The sequence below is a fragment of the Lacerta agilis genome, chromosome Z (assembly GCF_009819535.1).
Source record: "Lacerta agilis isolate rLacAgi1 chromosome Z, rLacAgi1.pri, whole genome shotgun sequence".
NCBI classification, from domain to species: Eukaryota; Metazoa; Chordata; class Lepidosauria; order Squamata; family Lacertidae; genus Lacerta; species Lacerta agilis.
In genome coordinates this window covers 6,776,979-6,795,054 of record NC_046331.1, presented here as the reverse complement: position 1 = coordinate 6,795,054, position 18,076 = coordinate 6,776,979, and the positions used below count along the sequence as shown (strand labels likewise).

General features: G+C 44.3%; 1 protein-coding gene across 5 annotated transcripts in view; it reads right to left on the bottom strand.

Annotated features, from left to right (window-relative positions):
- The window catches only part of TNC (tenascin C), a 94,686-nt gene that overhangs the window by 51,016 nt on the left and 25,594 nt on the right, over positions 1-18,076 (bottom strand). For all 5 annotated transcript variants that reach the window (XM_033137022.1, XM_033137018.1, XM_033137019.1 and 2 more), the window contains exons 2-4: positions 7,373-7,965; positions 2,910-4,502; positions 959-1,222 (exon numbers count right to left, since the gene is read on the bottom strand). In XM_033137022.1, coding sequence (XP_032992913.1) covers positions 959-1,222; positions 2,910-4,502; positions 7,373-7,835 — 2,320 coding nt within the window. In that variant the 5' untranslated portion in view covers positions 7,836-7,965. The remainder of the gene's footprint in view (positions 1-958; positions 1,223-2,909; positions 4,503-7,372; positions 7,966-18,076) is intronic.

The following is an 18,076-nucleotide window of genomic DNA, read 5'->3' as shown; positions in this document are numbered from 1 at the left end:
AAGCAAAGAAAACTACAAAATCTCACCTGCCTCAGCAAGACATGATGTTTCTAAGTGAATTCTTGTCTATCCATACCCCACCACCCCCAGGTTTTTCCTAAGCCAGCCCCACCTGTCAGCCTCAGCAGCAGAGGCACTAAAGGGGAAGGCAGAAGCCCTGAATATTTCAAATGAAAGGGCTGCCCCCACGTTTTGTGGCGGCCATGGGTACACATCACGGGGCATGCTTGCATCACATGCACAAGCCACAGGGCATCCACATGACACATCAGCACACCCTGTGGCTTGTGCAAGTAACATCAGCACGTCACAGGGCATGCTGATGTTGTGGAGTCCCGGGGCCCCTCAGTCGCAGGAGCAAGGTGACGCATGTGCTCAGCGAGAAGGAGAATGGGTTCTGTCTCTCACTGGATCCATTTACTGCTGGTTTTCCCATGTTTCACCCATCTCAATGGGCATCAGCCACCATTGTTCCTAAGCGTGTTCCAGAAAATCCATGCCTTAGGATGATGCTCATCCAGAGCTTCTTTACCATCAAGCTCTCCACATTGCTAGTTCGCCTTCTACACAAATATATGTTTGCTTGGAATGAGGGGAAGAGCTGGTTGGTGTCCATTAGGAGTGATAGGGTGCAAGGCAGAAGACCAACAGTAGGTTGATTCAGACCTGATGAAAGGCAGAACCAATTCTAATTTGGCCACCTCCCTGTTTGGTCCTTTGCTAAATAAGAGGTGTTTTGCACTTGGCTAGTATTGGAGAAAGGATTTCTGAACCAGTGGAAATGATGGCTGCCCCAACTAGCACCCACTTAATTACACCTGGGCTCATAACATAGGAGCAATAACATGGAAGCAAACAGCAGTGCACCCATGTATTCCATCCTGATTTTACAGGAAGGTAAGTGTTTTGTAGACAAGCAAGTTAGTTGAATGGCTCAGCTGGGCTTTAATGTACTCACAAGTGGCTACCCGGGCACTAATTGGGACGCTCTTCTTGTTCTTCAAGATGGCAAAAACACGGATGAAGTATTCCACACCAGGCTCCAGCTCCCGGATGGTGGCTGACGTATGGTTCCCAGGCACTCGAAACTCAAAGTCTAAGCCACCAGTTCCGGTAGGGGTGTAGGTGATGAGGTATTCAGTGACCACATTTTCATTCTTCCATTCCAGGTTGACAGTCTTGTCAGTCACATCTGTAACTGTCAGGTCTTTTGGAGGCAATACTAACAAGAGAAATTAAAAGATAAAATAAAACCATGTACTATGGCAGATAATCAAATAGCATGTGTTTTTGAAACTGAGACACAGATCATTTGCCATGCTAAGGGCTAGGCTGCATGATCAGTGGCGGGGGTAGTCATTTTGGACTGTAGGTGGGGAACCAGGGTTCTGAAGGCTCCCACCAGCACCCTATGTACGCTAGAACCTGAATTTAACCTGAATTTCATATTGCTTGTCGTTGTTTTTACAGAAAGAAATGCTACCCATACCCTGCTGTTCAACATACAGTCAAAAGAGGGCTCTATTAAATGTTTGTGCTGAACCTTTAGCTCCTTTCTAACTTTGAAGCCATCTGCACTGTGCATTTAAAACAGTATCATAGCACTTTAAACTGTAACTGCTTCCCTCAGAGACTCCTGGAAACATAGTTTGTTTAGGGTGCTGAGAGGAGATTGCTTTTCTCTTCACTCTAGCCTCCTCTTACCTACCTCCATGTTTTACAGCTCTGTCCAAGTGCTCTTTTTTTGTTATTGTTGCTCCTGAGGTTTTCCCACAGAAACCTGCTCTTTACCGCTGAATTGGAAGAAATGGAAATCCACAGAAAACCCAAATTGCTGTTTGTTGCACTTCAGTTTTAAAGAGCAGGTTTTCATAGGGAAAGCTCTGGGGAGAAAAAAAAAGTCCTCAGTCTTGGAACTTTAAAGTGCAGACCTCTGCCTAGAAAGTGTGGGGCAAAATGGTCCATTGACAAAATGGGCCATAGATATTGGTTACAACATAGAATTGTTGGTAAGGGAAAAATTATGGGGGGGGCCATGATTTTCTCTGCCTGCTGTGTTATTAAGGAAATAAACAAAAGTACCGGTGGTACTTGACACCCAGCAAATGAGTGAAAATGTATTTAAAAGGGTCTAATTTATGCTGGAAGAGCCACGAGGTGGAGGGAACCCTGATCTATATGTGGTGGTCATGTAAATATGCTCATGTACAGGTAAATTATCCACACAGAATAATAATTAAAAAAAAGATTCTAAGATTCACATTTCCCAAAATACCAGAGGCCTTTCTATTGAAGATAATGGGTGAATGCAGCTAGAATAGTATATGCAAATATATGTGTATATGTGTGTGTGTGTGTGTGTGTGTGTGTATAGAGAGAGAGAGAGAGAGAGGGAGGGAGGGAGGGAGAGGGAGAGAAAGAAGAGATACCCACGAAGGAAATTTGGCAGAACAAATGGATAGAATGGATAGAATTAGTAACCATGACGGCAAAACTAAGGAATAAGGATGAGTTAAAGATAAATAAATAAATAAAAGAGTGGAGGTGTTTTGGAGATTGTCTTAGAGGGTATAATATGCAATTTAACCTACAAGTAGGAGTTAACATACGAGTATCAGATAACATCAAAAAAGAAGACTTGAAATGATAATGGGTGAAAAATCAGGATATGCAACAGATCAAGATTACCATAGTATGCCACAGAGAAATGGATTAGGAAGTCTTAGGAAAAGAAATAAGTGATGGATACAGTACAACGTGTGCATAAAAGCTGTTAAGATTGCATAAATAAAAAAAACAAACAAATAAAAGAATGCTGAGAATGATGCTTCATCCACTTGGGCAACTGCCCCCCCCGCCTCCCACTGGAAGCCCATGCACATGGTGGTAACTGTTTGGGTGATACTTACCATCAGAACAGTCATCGCCTACATAACCTTCTTCACAGATGCACCGTCCGTTGACACAGCGACCGAGATCGTTGCAGTTGTTGGGGCAGGACTGCTCGCTGCAATCTTGTCCCTGGTATCCCTCGTCGCATATGCACACTCCGTTGAAGCAGCGCCCTTGATTGTTGCAGTCTTTGGGGCACTGCAGTTGGCTGCAGTCTACCCCGGTGAAGCCCTCTTCACAAACACACTGCCCGTTCATGCAACGGCCTCGGCCACTGCAGTTGTTCACACAGGCCAGTTCTCGGCAGTCATCCCCAACAAAGCCTTCATTGCACACACACACCCCGTTGATGCAGCGCCCACGGTTGTTGCAGTCATTGGGGCAGGTCCTTTCAGCACAATCCTCCCCTGTGTAGCCTTCATCACATACACACTGGCCATTGATGCAGCGACCATGCCTGTTGCAGTCTTTTGGGCACCGCAGTTCACTGCAGTCCACACCAGTGAAGGCGTCATCACACACACACTTGCCATTGACGCAGTGTCCCCGGTCGTTGCAGTCATTGGGGCACCGCAGCTGCCCACAGTCCTCACCCACAAAGCCCTCATCACACACACACTGTCCATTGATACACCTTCCATGGTTGTGGCAGTCATTAGGGCATTTCAAATCTCCGCAGTCACCCCCCATAAACCTCTCATCACACTCACACTGCCCCTTGATGCAGCGGCCACGGTTGTTGCAGTCATTGGGGCACCGCAGTTCACTGCAGTCATCCCCCATGTACTTTTCACTGCACACGCACTGGCCATCCACACAGCGACCATGGTTGTTGCAGTCACTGGGGCATCTCACTTCCCCACAGTCAAGGCCCAGGAAACCAGCATGGCACACACATTGTCCATTAATGCAACGGCCACGTTTGTTGCAGTCTTTGGGGCATCTCCGGTCAGCACAGTCATCCCCCATGAAACCTTCATAGCATACACAGAAACCATTCTCACAACGACCATTCCCATGGCAGTTGCTGGGACAAGTCATATCCCCACAGTCTTCTCCAGTGAACCCAGCATCGCAATAACAAGTCCCATTAACGCAACGGCCACGGTCGTAGCAGTCGTTGGGGCAAATAAGCTCACTGCAATCTTCTCCAGTATAACCTTCGTCACACACACACTCCTCCTCCACACAGCGCCCACGGTTGTTGCAATTGTTGAGGCACAGGGAGTGGCTGCAGTCTGCCCCACTGAAGCCTTCTGCACAGATGCACCGCCCATTTACGCATTTCCCATTCGCACTGCATGGCACCAAGCAAACTTCCTGGCCACAGTCCTCCCCAGCATAGCCATCAAAACACACACACATGCCATCAACACATTTGCCTTGGTCATTGCAGTCCCCAGGACATGTCAGTTGCCCACAGTCCTCCCCTGTGAAGCCTTCAGCACAAATGCACTTGCCATTGACACATTGGCCTCTGTTGTTGCAATTCTGGGGGCATTCTGGTTCAGAACAGTTGGGGCCCTTCCAACCAGGTTCACAGATGCAGCCACAGACATCATTGCTGTAGTTTCCCCGTCCACTGCAGTAGGGAGTAGCATCAATGTGACCTGTGCCAGTGAAACAAGGCCATCATAAAAATGAAAATGCAGCAATGACCAACAAAGAAGCACCAGAAAATATTATGGCTTAGAAGTTTCCCTCCGTTAACATAAACACATGAGAAGAGCCTTGCTGGATCGGGGCAACGGCCCATCTAGTCCAGCATCCTGTTATCACAGGGGTCACCTGGATGCTCATGGGAATCCCACAAGCAGGACCTGAGCACAACAGCCCACCCCCCCAACTTGTGATTCCCAAGAAGTGGTACTTAGAGGCACATTGCGTCCAACTGTGGAAAGAGAACACACATTTTCTCATGGGTTCTCTCTGCCTTGCCATAAATCCACTCTTTCCAAGTCCTGGTTTAAGTCAGAAAATTTCAAAAAATCAAACTGGGGGGGGGGGAACCAACCAACCACCTGTATTGGCAAACTTTCAGCTTCTGAAAATACTTACGTAGGCGTTCCCTTGTCCTCTTGGCTTGAGGCTCCTGTTTTAACTGCCTTAATGGGATTGTTTTGTTACATATTTTGATGATGCAAGTTTATATTGTTTTAATGTTCTGTTCTCCAACTAAATTATATCTGGAACAGACTCACTGAAATCAAGACATGACAATTAATTTCAGTGAGTCTTCTCTGAGCTATGTCCAGTGTTCTCTGTCTGCTGAAGCAAAAGTCTCTTGGGCTAGTGGCCAACTGAGTGTTAGCAGTGGGCAAGCTGAAATTCATTGCACCACAGAGTGCCAAATATGTGGTGCAGCAAAGTTACCACAAACCTGCTTATGCATTTGCTTGTGCAACAGCATTCACAAGCAGAACACGTATGCCACTAAATGCCTTTAACATAGAATTTACATTTGATACAACACAATGTGCCTTTTCATTATGGGTGTTTGCGTTTTTATATTTGTGTAGCTGTTTTTGTAACCCACTTACATACTTATTTTGGCATTAAGCAATTAATGTTAATGATGATGAGAAGGAGAAGTTGGTTCACTGACTTCTCTACCTTCCTTGGCATTCTTGATTCATACACCTGCACTGATAAAACATGGTGGGGAGGAATATCAATAACTGCAACTGTATGTGTGATTGCAGGATTGTTTTCATGTGGCCTTTTCGGGCCTGTTCAGAGCTCACTGGAATGAAGGGTGCATGGGGAATGCTTTTCCAGGGCTGACAACAGGGGCTCCTGCTAAGGCCCATCCTCTAGTAGGGTGCCTACAGCCAATCCCAATTGCTTCCTAGCTGTGATGCGCCACATCCTTGCATATAATCTATCCACCTACCCAGGGGTGGGAAACTCAGGCTACAGAGCCATATGCAACCCTCCATGCCTCTTTTTTTGCCCTCAAAAGGGCTCTCTCCAGACCACAGACCCTCCCACAGGCTACATCCAGCCTGAGTACATTTGGGTGGCAGGAATGCTTCTATGATAATGCTTCTTGCTTGCCTGGATGGGGGATGGAGAATTGTGATGTGTGTGTGTACAGACCTCTCACTTTTGCATGGCTGGAACGCAACCTATTGCACAAAAGTGAGACAGAATCTCTAGCTACCCACCGTCTATTCACAACACACTCATCATTTAAAACAGGGAAAGTACCAGCCACACTGGGGTTTATTTTGTGACTGCTAATAGGATTTAATATTGATTCCTCTTTAAATGTTGAATGTTTTATGCATTTTGTGTTCTGAATGTGTAAGTAGGCTCTTTGAAGAACTATTTGGGAATGTGAGGTCTACATTATTAAACAGAATGAACAAATAAAACAACTGCACCCTGTACGTGTTATCCATCATGGGCCTTTCTCGACTACAACTTCCTTTCCTGATTTATTTATTTTGGTCCACCTAATAGACTGAAAGCCTTTTAGGACAGCAGACACCTGGGGAATCTGCAGTTTATAGTGCAGCATTTCTGAATCCCACAACAATAACACCTATTGTTATGGTTTGGTGGTAGAACTGGAGCATCTGCTCCAGAATGCAGCAGCTAGTCTGGTTACTGGGCGTGGCAGTCGAAACCATATAACACCGGTCCTGAAAGACCTACATTGGCTCCCAGTATGTTTCTGAACACAATTCAAAGTGTTGGTGCTGACCTTTAAAGTCCTAAATGGCCTCGGCCCAGTATACCTGAAGAAGCATCTCCACCCCCATCATTCAGCCTGGGCACTGAAGTCCTCTTCCGAGGGTCTTTTGGTGGTTCCCTCACTGCGAGAAGTGAGGTTACAGGGAACCAGGCAGTGGGCCTTCTCGGTGGTGGCACCTACGCTGTGGAACGCCCTCCCATCAAATGTCAAGGAAATAAACAACTATCTGGCTTTTAGAAGACATCTGAAGGCAGACCTGTTCATGTCTGGTGTTTTATTGTGCTTTTAATTCTGTTGGGAGCCACCCAGAGTGGCTGTGGAAACCTAGCCAAATGGGTGGGGTATAAGTAATAAATTATTACTACTACTACTACTACTACTACTAGGTTTCATATTCAATTCCCAGCATCTCCTGGTAGGACAGGGAGAGACCCCTGCCCGAAAATTTGGAGAGCTGTTGCCAGTCAGTGTGGACAATGCTGGACTAGATGGACCAGTGGTCTGACTCAGTATAAGGCAGCTTCCTTTGTTCCTAACTGAGCACCCCAGTCATTACATTGTTGAAGGGCCACAGTTCAGTAGTTGGAGCATCTGCTTTGCATGCAGAATGTTCCCGGTTCAATCCTGAGGACCCTCAGGTAGGGCTGGGGGACAGTCACTGCCTGAAACCCCACAGAGCCACTGCCAGTCAGTATAGACAATGCTGAGCTAGATATGTACAGCTGTGCCTAACTCAGTATAAGGCAGATTCCTATGTTGCCATGTGTCTCTTTGCCATACCTATTGCTGGTTGTCCACTGGGGCAGCACCCGGATCCACTGGTGCACTGGTCTCGCAGAGAGGACACCAGTCCCTCCAGTTCCTCCAACCTACTTAGGAGATCCTTGATATCAGGGGCTGCTGCACAGCCACAAGCCCGCCGTGGGATGTTTATCCTGTGTGTGAAGACAATCTGGTTCTCCTCATTCAATGTATGCTCCTGGTATTGCTTGTCCTGCTCAGTCTGAGTCTTGAGTTCTGAGTCGCCACTTGCTGAGTCCAAGTCCACAGAGCAGAGGTTGCCTGCGGGGACTTTAATATTGTAGACATGGTTAAAGACCACAGGCTGGTTGTCCTCCGGCAATGTGACATTGAGTCCAGCCTCCCTCTTCTGCCGAATAATTCTTTTGATGAGTCCACCATGAACGTGTTGATGGAATAAAGCGATGGTCACCAAGGCCAGTACCCAAACATGGAGGCCCATGTTGAGGTTCAGTTCCTTGGGAATTCTGTTATGGCTTCAAATCTCCTTTATGTTCACAATAGAAAGGAACAATGAGAAAAGCTCGTTTCGATGTGATTGTGCCGATCAGCTCTCCCTTCTATCAATGGTCCTGCAACAGTTAAAGTTACATGGAGGAAGTTACTTCTCTGTGAAACCAATATCATGACAGGGTGGTTGACCTCCAGGAAGAGGTCAGCAGTGAGTTCAGAAGCGATCAGTTTGCAACTGAATAAGACCTTCAAAACTGTGGTGAAACAGAGTGGCAGATGCAGACTCTAGGATATGCTGAGCCCAAACCATTTAAGTTGTTGTGGAGTCAACACCAGCACCTTGAACCAAATCTAAAAAGTATAATGGAATAGAGATGGGTGAACACCCCTTGGCTTGATCTAGAAGAAAATGTGTCCTTCTGCGCTTCCTTGATTGGTGGGGACGGTCCTCATCATCTGGATGAGGCCTTTGTGAAGCTCCTGAAATATTAGCCTGGGGTGGGGAACCTCAGGTCTGGGGGCTAAATGCAGCCTTCAATACCTCTCTACCTGGCACTTTGGACTCTCCCTAGGCCACACCCATCACCAGTCCTTTTCCTCCCTTGAGTGCTTTTGCTTGACTGGAATGAGTTCATGGACTATTACAATGCCTCACGTTTGTGCGTGTATTTGGCATGGTTGGGATGTAGCCAACTGCATAGAAGGTAAGAGTTACATCTGTTGCCACAGCCATTTTTGCATCTATGGTTGTTGCTGTTGTTGTCATTCTACCACACTATTCAGTTCAAACAAACACTCCAAGAAATAAAAAAGAAACAGAAATCCAGTACATAATATTGAAACCTCAAATGCAGTAAGTAAAAAAATACCATTCATTGGGAGCCACAAAACAACTTCTCAAATCCATAATTGTATTCCTGAAGATGAGGATAGCTTGAACCTCCCCCACACTTTGTACTGTTAAGTTGGATGGCTTTGTTATTGCTGGCACCCCTTGCATGCCCTCCAACATTTCTCCGATGAAATGAGGGACTTCCCATTCCATATTGATAATTTTTCTATTTATACCCCATACATCTTATTGGGTTGCCCCCTAGCCATTCTGGGCAGCTTCCGACACATATAAAAACATAATAAAACAAGAAACATTTTAAAAAAATATTCCCTAGACAGGCAGGGTTGTCTTCAGACAGCTCCAGGGTCAGATAATTCCATACCCTCCAACATTTCTCCAGTGAAAATAGAGAAATCCTAAGGCACTGGCTTCTGCCAATTGCTTCTTGGTAGCTCAGTTTACCTTTTCATATTAAAACACAGAGCCCCTGGGGCACAGCAGATTAATTCTGTTGAAACAAGAGAGGCAAGAGAGAGGCCTCTGTGTGCCCATAATTATTTAAGTATGCTTAGAGAGATGTTAAACCAGAGGTGGGCTCATGATACCTCTAGCTCCATGAATCAAGAAGAGAGAATGTTGTTGTTGTTTGTTGTTGTTGTTGTTGTTGTTGTTGTTGTTGTTGTTAATTTTAGGCCTGTGCACTGGTTTCAGTCAAAGTCCACATCCTGAACTAAACAGGGCCAATGGAGGGGGGGTCCAGGCTTTGGCTGAGGGGGAGCAAGTTCTGGACTGCCCTGGGTCAAGGATTCCAAAGTGGCCAGGGCTGTTAGGGTACGGGGCAACAGGTAGGAAGAAGATTTGGCTATTCATCTATGCATCTGCAGGTTTTACCCTGAGGCAGGTGCAAGGACTGAAGGCCCCCGCCTTCCTAGTGCCCGTTAATGCTACTTCTCCCTGGGTCTTTCCCAAGCAGTCTCAAACTGCACCCATGCACAGCTGATTATATTCAGCCTCCCTGCATGTCCTAGGAGGCCAATGGGGAGGGGAGCTGGGTGCAGCTGCAGGGCGAGCCTCCCAGGTTTTTTCAGTGTCCTGCCTCTCTGTCTCCTGGTCCCACACCTCTCCAGCTCCCTCTTCTGCCTCAGAGTCCTAACTGTCTTCTGCCCCGCAACTGCTCCTGCTCACTGCATATGACCCTACCTCTTTCTCCCTCTGACCATTCATGATCATCCCACAACCAGTCTGAGCCTCCTTCCCATGGGGGCTCCCTTGGGGGTTCACCAGCTGGCACCTCCCACCACTCTTCTGCACCCAGTCAGTCTATAACATATATATGATCAATAAAGGATATTTGGCTTTGTTAATGAGGGCTTTGATTTAAAAAATAGGAGCTGATAAAACAGGGGGAAGTTCTTCCATATGTAAAAAAGCAACGTGGCAAAAAGGCTTTAAAGAATGTAAAGACTTCTATGCAGTTCAGTATTTGTTGTTGTTCACAAAAAGACATTGTCAATAGTTATTTGGTACCGCACCCTCACATCTCTCTACAGTTCCTAGAGTTCTTGCAAAAGGATGATATTTATAAAGTTATTCTCGAACAGCTTCAGATAAAGCTGACTTTTTCAGAACCAAATGGGCATGAATAAGAGGCATTTTTATCATTTCTCCAAGTCTGTTTGAAGTCCCTTCTTATAGCAAAAGAGTGTGTGGTTTGTAGTAGAACTCCTATTCAGTCCAATGTTAATTTAAGACAGCATATCTCCAACAAGTACACACCAGACATTTGGACTACAACTTACATCTCTCCCAGCAAGCACAGACAATGGACAATGATGATGAGAGCTGTAGCCCAGCAACATCTGGAGAGAACCAAATTGGGGTTGAATCATAGAATTAAAGTTGGAAAAGAATCCAAGGCTCATCTGGTCCAACCCCCTGCAATGCAGGAATCTCAACTAAAACATCTATGACAGATGGCCATCCAACCTCTGCTTAAAAACCTCCAAGGAATGAGATTCCACCACCTCTTGTGGGAATCTGTTACACTGCTGAACAAAAAGCTCTTCCTGATGTTTAGTTGGAATCTCCTATCTTGTAACTTGAAGCCATTGTTTTGAGTCCTACCCTCCAGAGCAGGAGAAAACAAGCTTGCTCTCTCGTCCATGTGACAGCCCTTAAGATATTTGAAAATGGCTATCATATCTCCTCTCAGTCTCTTCTTATCCAGGCTAATCATGCCTAGCTCCTTCAACCATTCCTCATAAAGCTGGGTTTCCTGACCCATGATCATCTTGGTTGCCCACCTTTGCCCACCTTTTCCTGTCCCTGTTGAAATCCATTGTGCTAGTTTGGGCCAAGTTCTCCAATCTGCTAAACACATTTTTTTATCCCAATTCTTTCTTCTGCGGCATTAGCTACCCCTCCCAGTTTGGTGTCATCTGCAAATTTGATGAACATCCCCTCATTTCCTTCATCCAAGTCATTTATAAATATGTTGAACAACAACAGACCCAGGACAACCCTGGGGCACCCCGCTTTTCCCCAGGACGACAAGGAACCATTAATGAGTACTCTTTGGGTTCGGTCAAATGCATGTAACAGTTACCTTGTGCAACCCACATTTTAGCAGCTTCCTCACAAGAATATCACAGGGGGACGGTATCCATAGCATTACTGAAATCAAGATGCACTATGTCCTCAGAACTCTCCTGATCCACCAAGATTGTAACTCATGGAATTAGCTGTCAAAAGATGCAGTAATGGCCACCATGTAGCTTAAAACAAGGATGAGGAACCCGTGGCCTTTATATATTCCTGGACTACAACTCCCATCCACCCCAGCTAGCACAAACAATTGTCAGGGATGTTGAGAGGAGCTGTTAGATGAGCTACTTATTGAGACTCCCACCCCCCACCCCCAAAAAAACAAATCCAGCACAATACACAGCCAAATATAGACACAATTGTTAATGAAACAGAATGCACTATGCATGGGTAGAACTTTTCATATACTTCCCATAGTATTAAATCATATGGAATAGGGGTGGGGAACTGGTGGTCCTCCAGATGCCATTGGACTACAGCTCCCATCGTCCCTGACCATTGGTCATGCTGTCTGGGGCTTATGGGAGTTGGAGTTCAACAACACTGGGAGAGCTGCAAGTTTCTATATTCACTGATGTAGAAAATAGAAAACTCATTTATACCAAGGCAGGTCATTGATATCTGTCTGTGAACAGAAGCTGGCTTCCTCAGCCTGAAGCAAGATGAGCACTGCACTCCATAGTTGTCTTTGACTGGACTTAATTGTCCAGGGGTCCTTTACCTTTTACCTATTCCCTTTTCTGCCTGAAGGTGGTTCTGTGGCTTGAGACCCCAACCTGAAGCCTTCAGCTAAGCCCGAAGGTCACCAGAGTTTGGATATAATCTGTAATAGTTTGGTTAGTTTTGTGGTGTTCAAGTTCCAAGTTCTGCAGTCCCTGAAAACCCCCAGAGGCCATAGAATAGCCTTCCCCAAGCTGGTGCCCTCCAGATGTTTTGAACTACAACTCCCATTATTATTGGCCATACTGATTAGGGCCAGTTGGAATTGGAGTTCTGAACATCTGGAGGGCATCAGGTTGGAAAAAGCTGCCACAGAAGTGCCTATGTTCTTGTTCGGCTGTCTTCTCTAACTCAGGCCAATTTCTCTCTTGAAATTTAATATTTCAAGCTGCCAAGCGCTTTGGTGTGGGAACTTGGAGGAACCGGTGAGGTCAAATCACTTGTGCATGCTCCAATGAGATGCAAGGGACCTCATTAGGGCAGATTAACAAAAATGAACAGAGGCAGTCAGCGGAGGCTTTCACAGGGAACAGCTTGAAATGGCTTGCCTTGCTTAAGGAAAATCTGCTAGTAGAGCCAGTTGCTGCCAAAAGACTCTGGGCCACAGGCCATCTTTTGGCACTTGGTGGGGGGGAAACCAGTGTGTCTTGAAAGGGATTGGGTTTTTTAAGAAGAAAAAGAAAAAGGAGAGAGGTGGCAGATTGAGAGGATTGCAGCTTTTGACACAGCAGGAGTGAGAAGACTTTTGATATGTCATTGCCATTGCTGCTCTTTCTTAATGGGTAAAAGACTCTCTACCTTCGATGGTTCAATTGCATGGAGAAAGTGGGAAAAAAATAGGGATTTAAGGATTTCCCCCATGTTATTTTACTTTATTGCAGGGATGGGGAACATTTATCTCTGGATGTTGCTGGAATTCAACTTCTATCTCCCTAGATCATTGATGATGTTGGCTGTGGCTGATGGGAGCTATTATTTGAAGGCAGAGATTATCAGCAACAGTGGGTATTTGGGACAAGTATCAATAATATATATTCACATCCACTTCACAATGACAGGGATCTGGAATGTGAACTTTCATACTCAAGTATATATGTACCCATGTGCTGTTGAACTCCTGTCCTCTTTGTGGACTTCTGAGAAGCATCTAGTTGGCCATTGTGAGAACAGAATGTGGGGCTGGATGGGTGTTTAATCTGATTCAGCAGGGCTTTTCTGATGTTCCTAGGATGTTGCCATCATCATAATAGTTGTTGTCATTTAATTTATTCAAGGCTTCTTCTTTTTCTTCTTTAAAAAAAAGGTCTTAGAACGACTCACACAACAGAAAATCCATACCACACATTTCAAGCAAATGAAACATGAAGATCAATAATAGCAAACTAGAAGAGAACATCAGTCATAAGTAAATGGTCAAAAAGCCCAATCTGCGAATAATACTAGGTGGGAGTTTGACCTGACTCAACAGAGCTCTTCTGATATTCTTAACTGGGAAGAAACAGTGGCTGAAGGCATGCCAACAGTAACCTCTCTTGCTGCTCTTGCATTGATATAGGCAAAGGTGCTCAGTCATTACCTGACAAGTATATCTATGAGGGGAAGGGCAACAGCTCAGTGGCAGAGCACCTGTGCTGCATTCAGAAGGAGGAATTAAAGAACCTTTTAATGAAGGTGAAAGAGGAGAGCGCAAAATATGGTCTGAAGCTCAACATCAAAAAAACTAAGATCATGGCCACTGGTCCCATCACCTCCTGGCAAATAGAAGGGGAAGAAATGGAGGGAGTGAGAGATTTTACTTTCTTGGATTCCATGATCACTGCAGATGGTGACAGCAGTCATGAAATTAGAAGACGCCTGCTTCTTGGGAGAAAAGCAATTACAAACCTAGACAGCATCTTAAAAAGCAGAAGCATCACCTTGCCAACAAAGGTCCGTATAGTTAAAGCTACGGTTTTCCCAGTAGTAATGTGTGGAAGTGAGAGCTGGACCAAAAAGAAGACTGATCGCTGAAGAATTGATGCTTTAGAATTCTGGTGCTGGAGGAGACTCTTGAGAGTCCCATGGACTGCAAGAAGATCAAACCCATCCATTCTGAAGGAAATCAGCCTTGAGTGCTCACTGGAAGGACAGATCCTGAAGCTGAGGCTCCAAGACTTTGGCCACCTCATGAGAAGAGAAGACTCCCTGGAAAAGACCCTGATGTTGGGAAAGATGGAGAGCACAAGGAGAAGGAGACGACAGAGGACAAGATTGTTGGACAGTGTTCTCGAAGCTACCAACATGAGTCTGACCAAACTGCGGGAGGCAGTGAAAGACAGGAGTGCCTGGTGTGCTCTGGTCCATGGGGTCACGAAGAGTTGGACACGACTAAATGACAACAACTGAAATCCTAGAAAGCCACTGCCAGTCAGTGTGGACAATATTAAGTTAGGTGGTCTAATGACCTGAACATAAGACAGCTTCATATATTTCTGCTATACATTTATTATTATTATTTATTATTATTATTATTATTATTATTATTATTATTATTATTATTATTATTATTATTTACACACTTAAATTATTATTATTATTATTATTTACACACTTAAATACATACTTAAATTGGTCTGTGACTCTTCCATCACAAAAGAGGGGGGGGGACTGTGTGACAGGAACTTTTGCCAAAGTTGTTTGGGGATGGCTGTAAATGGATCCCTTTGTTTATAGCAGATGTAATGATGGGCAGGCATGGATAGAATTTCAAAAGGAACTCACAGCATGAAGCCATCACCAAGGGGAAAGATGATTCCCTTTCTCTCTGGCTAAACAAATGCAAAGGAACTTGATTTGCAATGGTAAAATAAGAGAAACACAATCTCTCTAAGGGCGAATTCTAGACACTCTCAAGAAACAGGCATGGCTTACTGTTGTTGTTCTTAATATATAATTATTTCACTTCATTTATTAATTGCTTCCCCTGAGCCATCCCAAAAATGATTTACAACATAACAAAGACATATGTAAAATGGCTACTTATATATAAACCTTTGAAACAATTGCAAATAGAAACATACGCACACAACACATACAACAACCGGGATAAAATATAACTATTTAGAACCAGTGTGGTGTAATGGTTAGAGTGTCAGATTAGGACCTGGGAGACCAAGATTCAAATATGTAGGAATGGGTTTAGACACTAAGAGAGGACATATTGTTTACTTATTATTTATTCCTTGCTCACGTTAGTAAGGTCAGCAGAGTATCATCCTTTGGAGCTTAAATGTAGAAACTAAGACAATGTCAATTTGACATTCTAGGAAAAACAATCTAGGATGATTTTAATGCTGTGATCAGTTGGGTATTTAGAGGGGTATGTAGTAATATTTCATTCATATATACAAGGGATGGGGGAACCTATGGCTTTCCAAATGTTGGACTCCATCTCTCATCAACCCCAATCAGCATGGCCAGTGGCCAAGGATGGTGGGAGTTGGAGTCTATAAACTTCTGAAGGGTGATCGGTTCCCCATCCCTAATATATATTAATTGTTATCTCAGTTCTCTGAACACAGCCAAAATGCAAAAGGCGGAAGAAAGAGCAAACTTGGGGAACGCCAAGGTTTGGATAAATACCCCCAAAATGGAGTGTGACTACATGGGGGAGCACCCCCCCAAATCTCAATAAGCTCAGAGTATTCTCAGTGGCTATCGAATGCTAAGTGACTGTTCAAAAGGGAGAGGAAGTCATGCCATCTTACTAGAAGAAGTTGGGGGCTTATTGATGTTTTATCTCTTGCTTGCATGGCTAGAATATGTCAAACAGGAGGAAAGCAGACCTCAACACATCTGCCAGCTCTTGTTAATGGGATATCTCTAACAGGGATGTCTCAATGATTTGGCGCTAATTATATGCAATTAACAGGAGTTACAGGAGATTAAATACCGAGACATGAACACAGAATGACTAATTCTGAATTATGAATGCCAGTTGCTTATTCAGACAGAGCAAAATTGATTGTTTCATTTCCAGGAGTGAGTTATGAGGAGCGTGGAGATCCTTTTATTTAGGCAAGGCTTTTCCGTAAATCTGGCCAGCTAAATATAACCATTACATAATGCACTCCTTGGTGCTACTTATTCAAACATCTGACTCAAAGCAACTGTGTTTATAAAAAGTATCCAGAGTTTATCTGACATAACCCACAGCAGCCAATAGATTCATGGCTACAGTGGATGGGCTTCAGCTGTGAAAGGTTTCACTGCTTGGTGTTTTTGGCTAAGATGGGTTGGCGTCAAACTTGTTAGCAAAGACCCAAAGCGCAGTCCATCATCCCTCCAGTTCTACTATGCAGTAGGGATAGGCACAGACCATAAATTTTGGTTCACCCTGAACTTGAAGCTTCAGAAAACTGTCCAGCAATTTCTCCATAGTGCTCCATAGGCTGCCTGATTTGACTCTCATTTTATCAGAGTGGACTTTGCCCGATCCCACTGCTGTTTGAGATCAGAAAAATGGCTATACCTTTCCTTCCTTTTGAAAGAACTGGGTGAAATTTGCAGGCATACTAGCCCTTCCAGGGTGGGTAGAGCCTTGCCAATCACAGGCAAATAGGAACTGCTCTATGTGAGTTTCTTGTGTTGCTAGGTTTTGAGATATGTAAATGCTTCTGTAAAATCTTCCTGTAATTGTCTTTCAGCAATGCTCTTGTAGGTTAGAGTTGCTTGATGAAGGCTTTTTCTTTTAATTAAGTTTTCTATTTATTGCATTTGTCAACTACATTAAAAAAATTCTCATTGTACTCCACTTAGAAACTTCACCACTTAGAAACCAGATAGATAGATAGATAGATAGATAGATAGATAGATAGATAATATATATATATATATATATATATATATATATATATATATATATATATATGAGAACAATAAATTTCTGTGAATTTTGATGTCAGCTGAACTGATCCATACCACCAGGCTTAAGTTGCAGATTCAATTTCTTTCTTTCTTTTGCTGCAAATTAATGTGGAATTTGGGATTGGCAGGTGAAACTGACACAAATCAGTGGCTGTCCTATCCACTCCCTAAGCCTGAGTGGTAGAAATTATTGGTAGAAATTATACACAGAATTTTCCATTGGAAATATTGACACTTGTGATCCTAATCCTCAGTAGGAAAAGACTTGGAGCACCTACCCTGCCTTCAATGCCTTTCCCAGGCTTGAGGTAATTTTGGGGGGGGGGGCTTGGGACAGGGGGAAGAGAAGGAGGAGGAAGGCTTCATACACAATGAAGGCATACATAGTTTGTTCGTCAGTACTCACACAGGAAAGCAGCTCTGCATGAATTTTGTCAATACCCCTAAAGGAATCTGGAATAGACTCAGAAATGAAGAGCACCTTTTCAAATGAAGAAGGTGACAGTTTTGAGACAACTGTCTTAATCACAGGTGAAAATCATTTTTTTTTTCTTCAGAACAATGGCCTTATTCCTTCTGGGCAACCTTGTGGGGTGACATGTCAAAGGCATGGTGGGTGTGACCAAAGGCAAAGTGGGTGGAGCAATTAACATAAATCTCACCTTAAGCTAGTTTCCACACACACACACACACACACACACACACACACACCTCTATCCTCCATCCCGATAACCAAGAGGCATTATCAGAGCTCAATGGCACATTCCAGTCAGGGATAAACATTCAAGGAGGGCATGTAGTAGGGCTGGTGAAGGATGTGGGGCCTGGGGACAATCCCAGTCCCTAGCACAGCATTCATTCACCTCTGAGGATGCTTACTCCTGGCCTGAACTTTGTGAGCATTGCTGGGCACAAATAGATCTCATTTTAGGAAAGTCAAATTGGCTCCACTAATTGGATCATGAAGCACTAGAAAATGCAATCAGGACTGGAAAAAATAAGGATGCATCAAAAGACAAGTCCTTAACAGCATGGAAACTGACATATGACAAAATGAGGGGGGGAAACCAGCATGTTGGTGAGAGGCTTTTGGCAAATCAGCCAACTCAAGCAATTGATATGATTTGCAACCAATTTGTTTTGGTTGTGTGTGTGTGTGTGTGTGT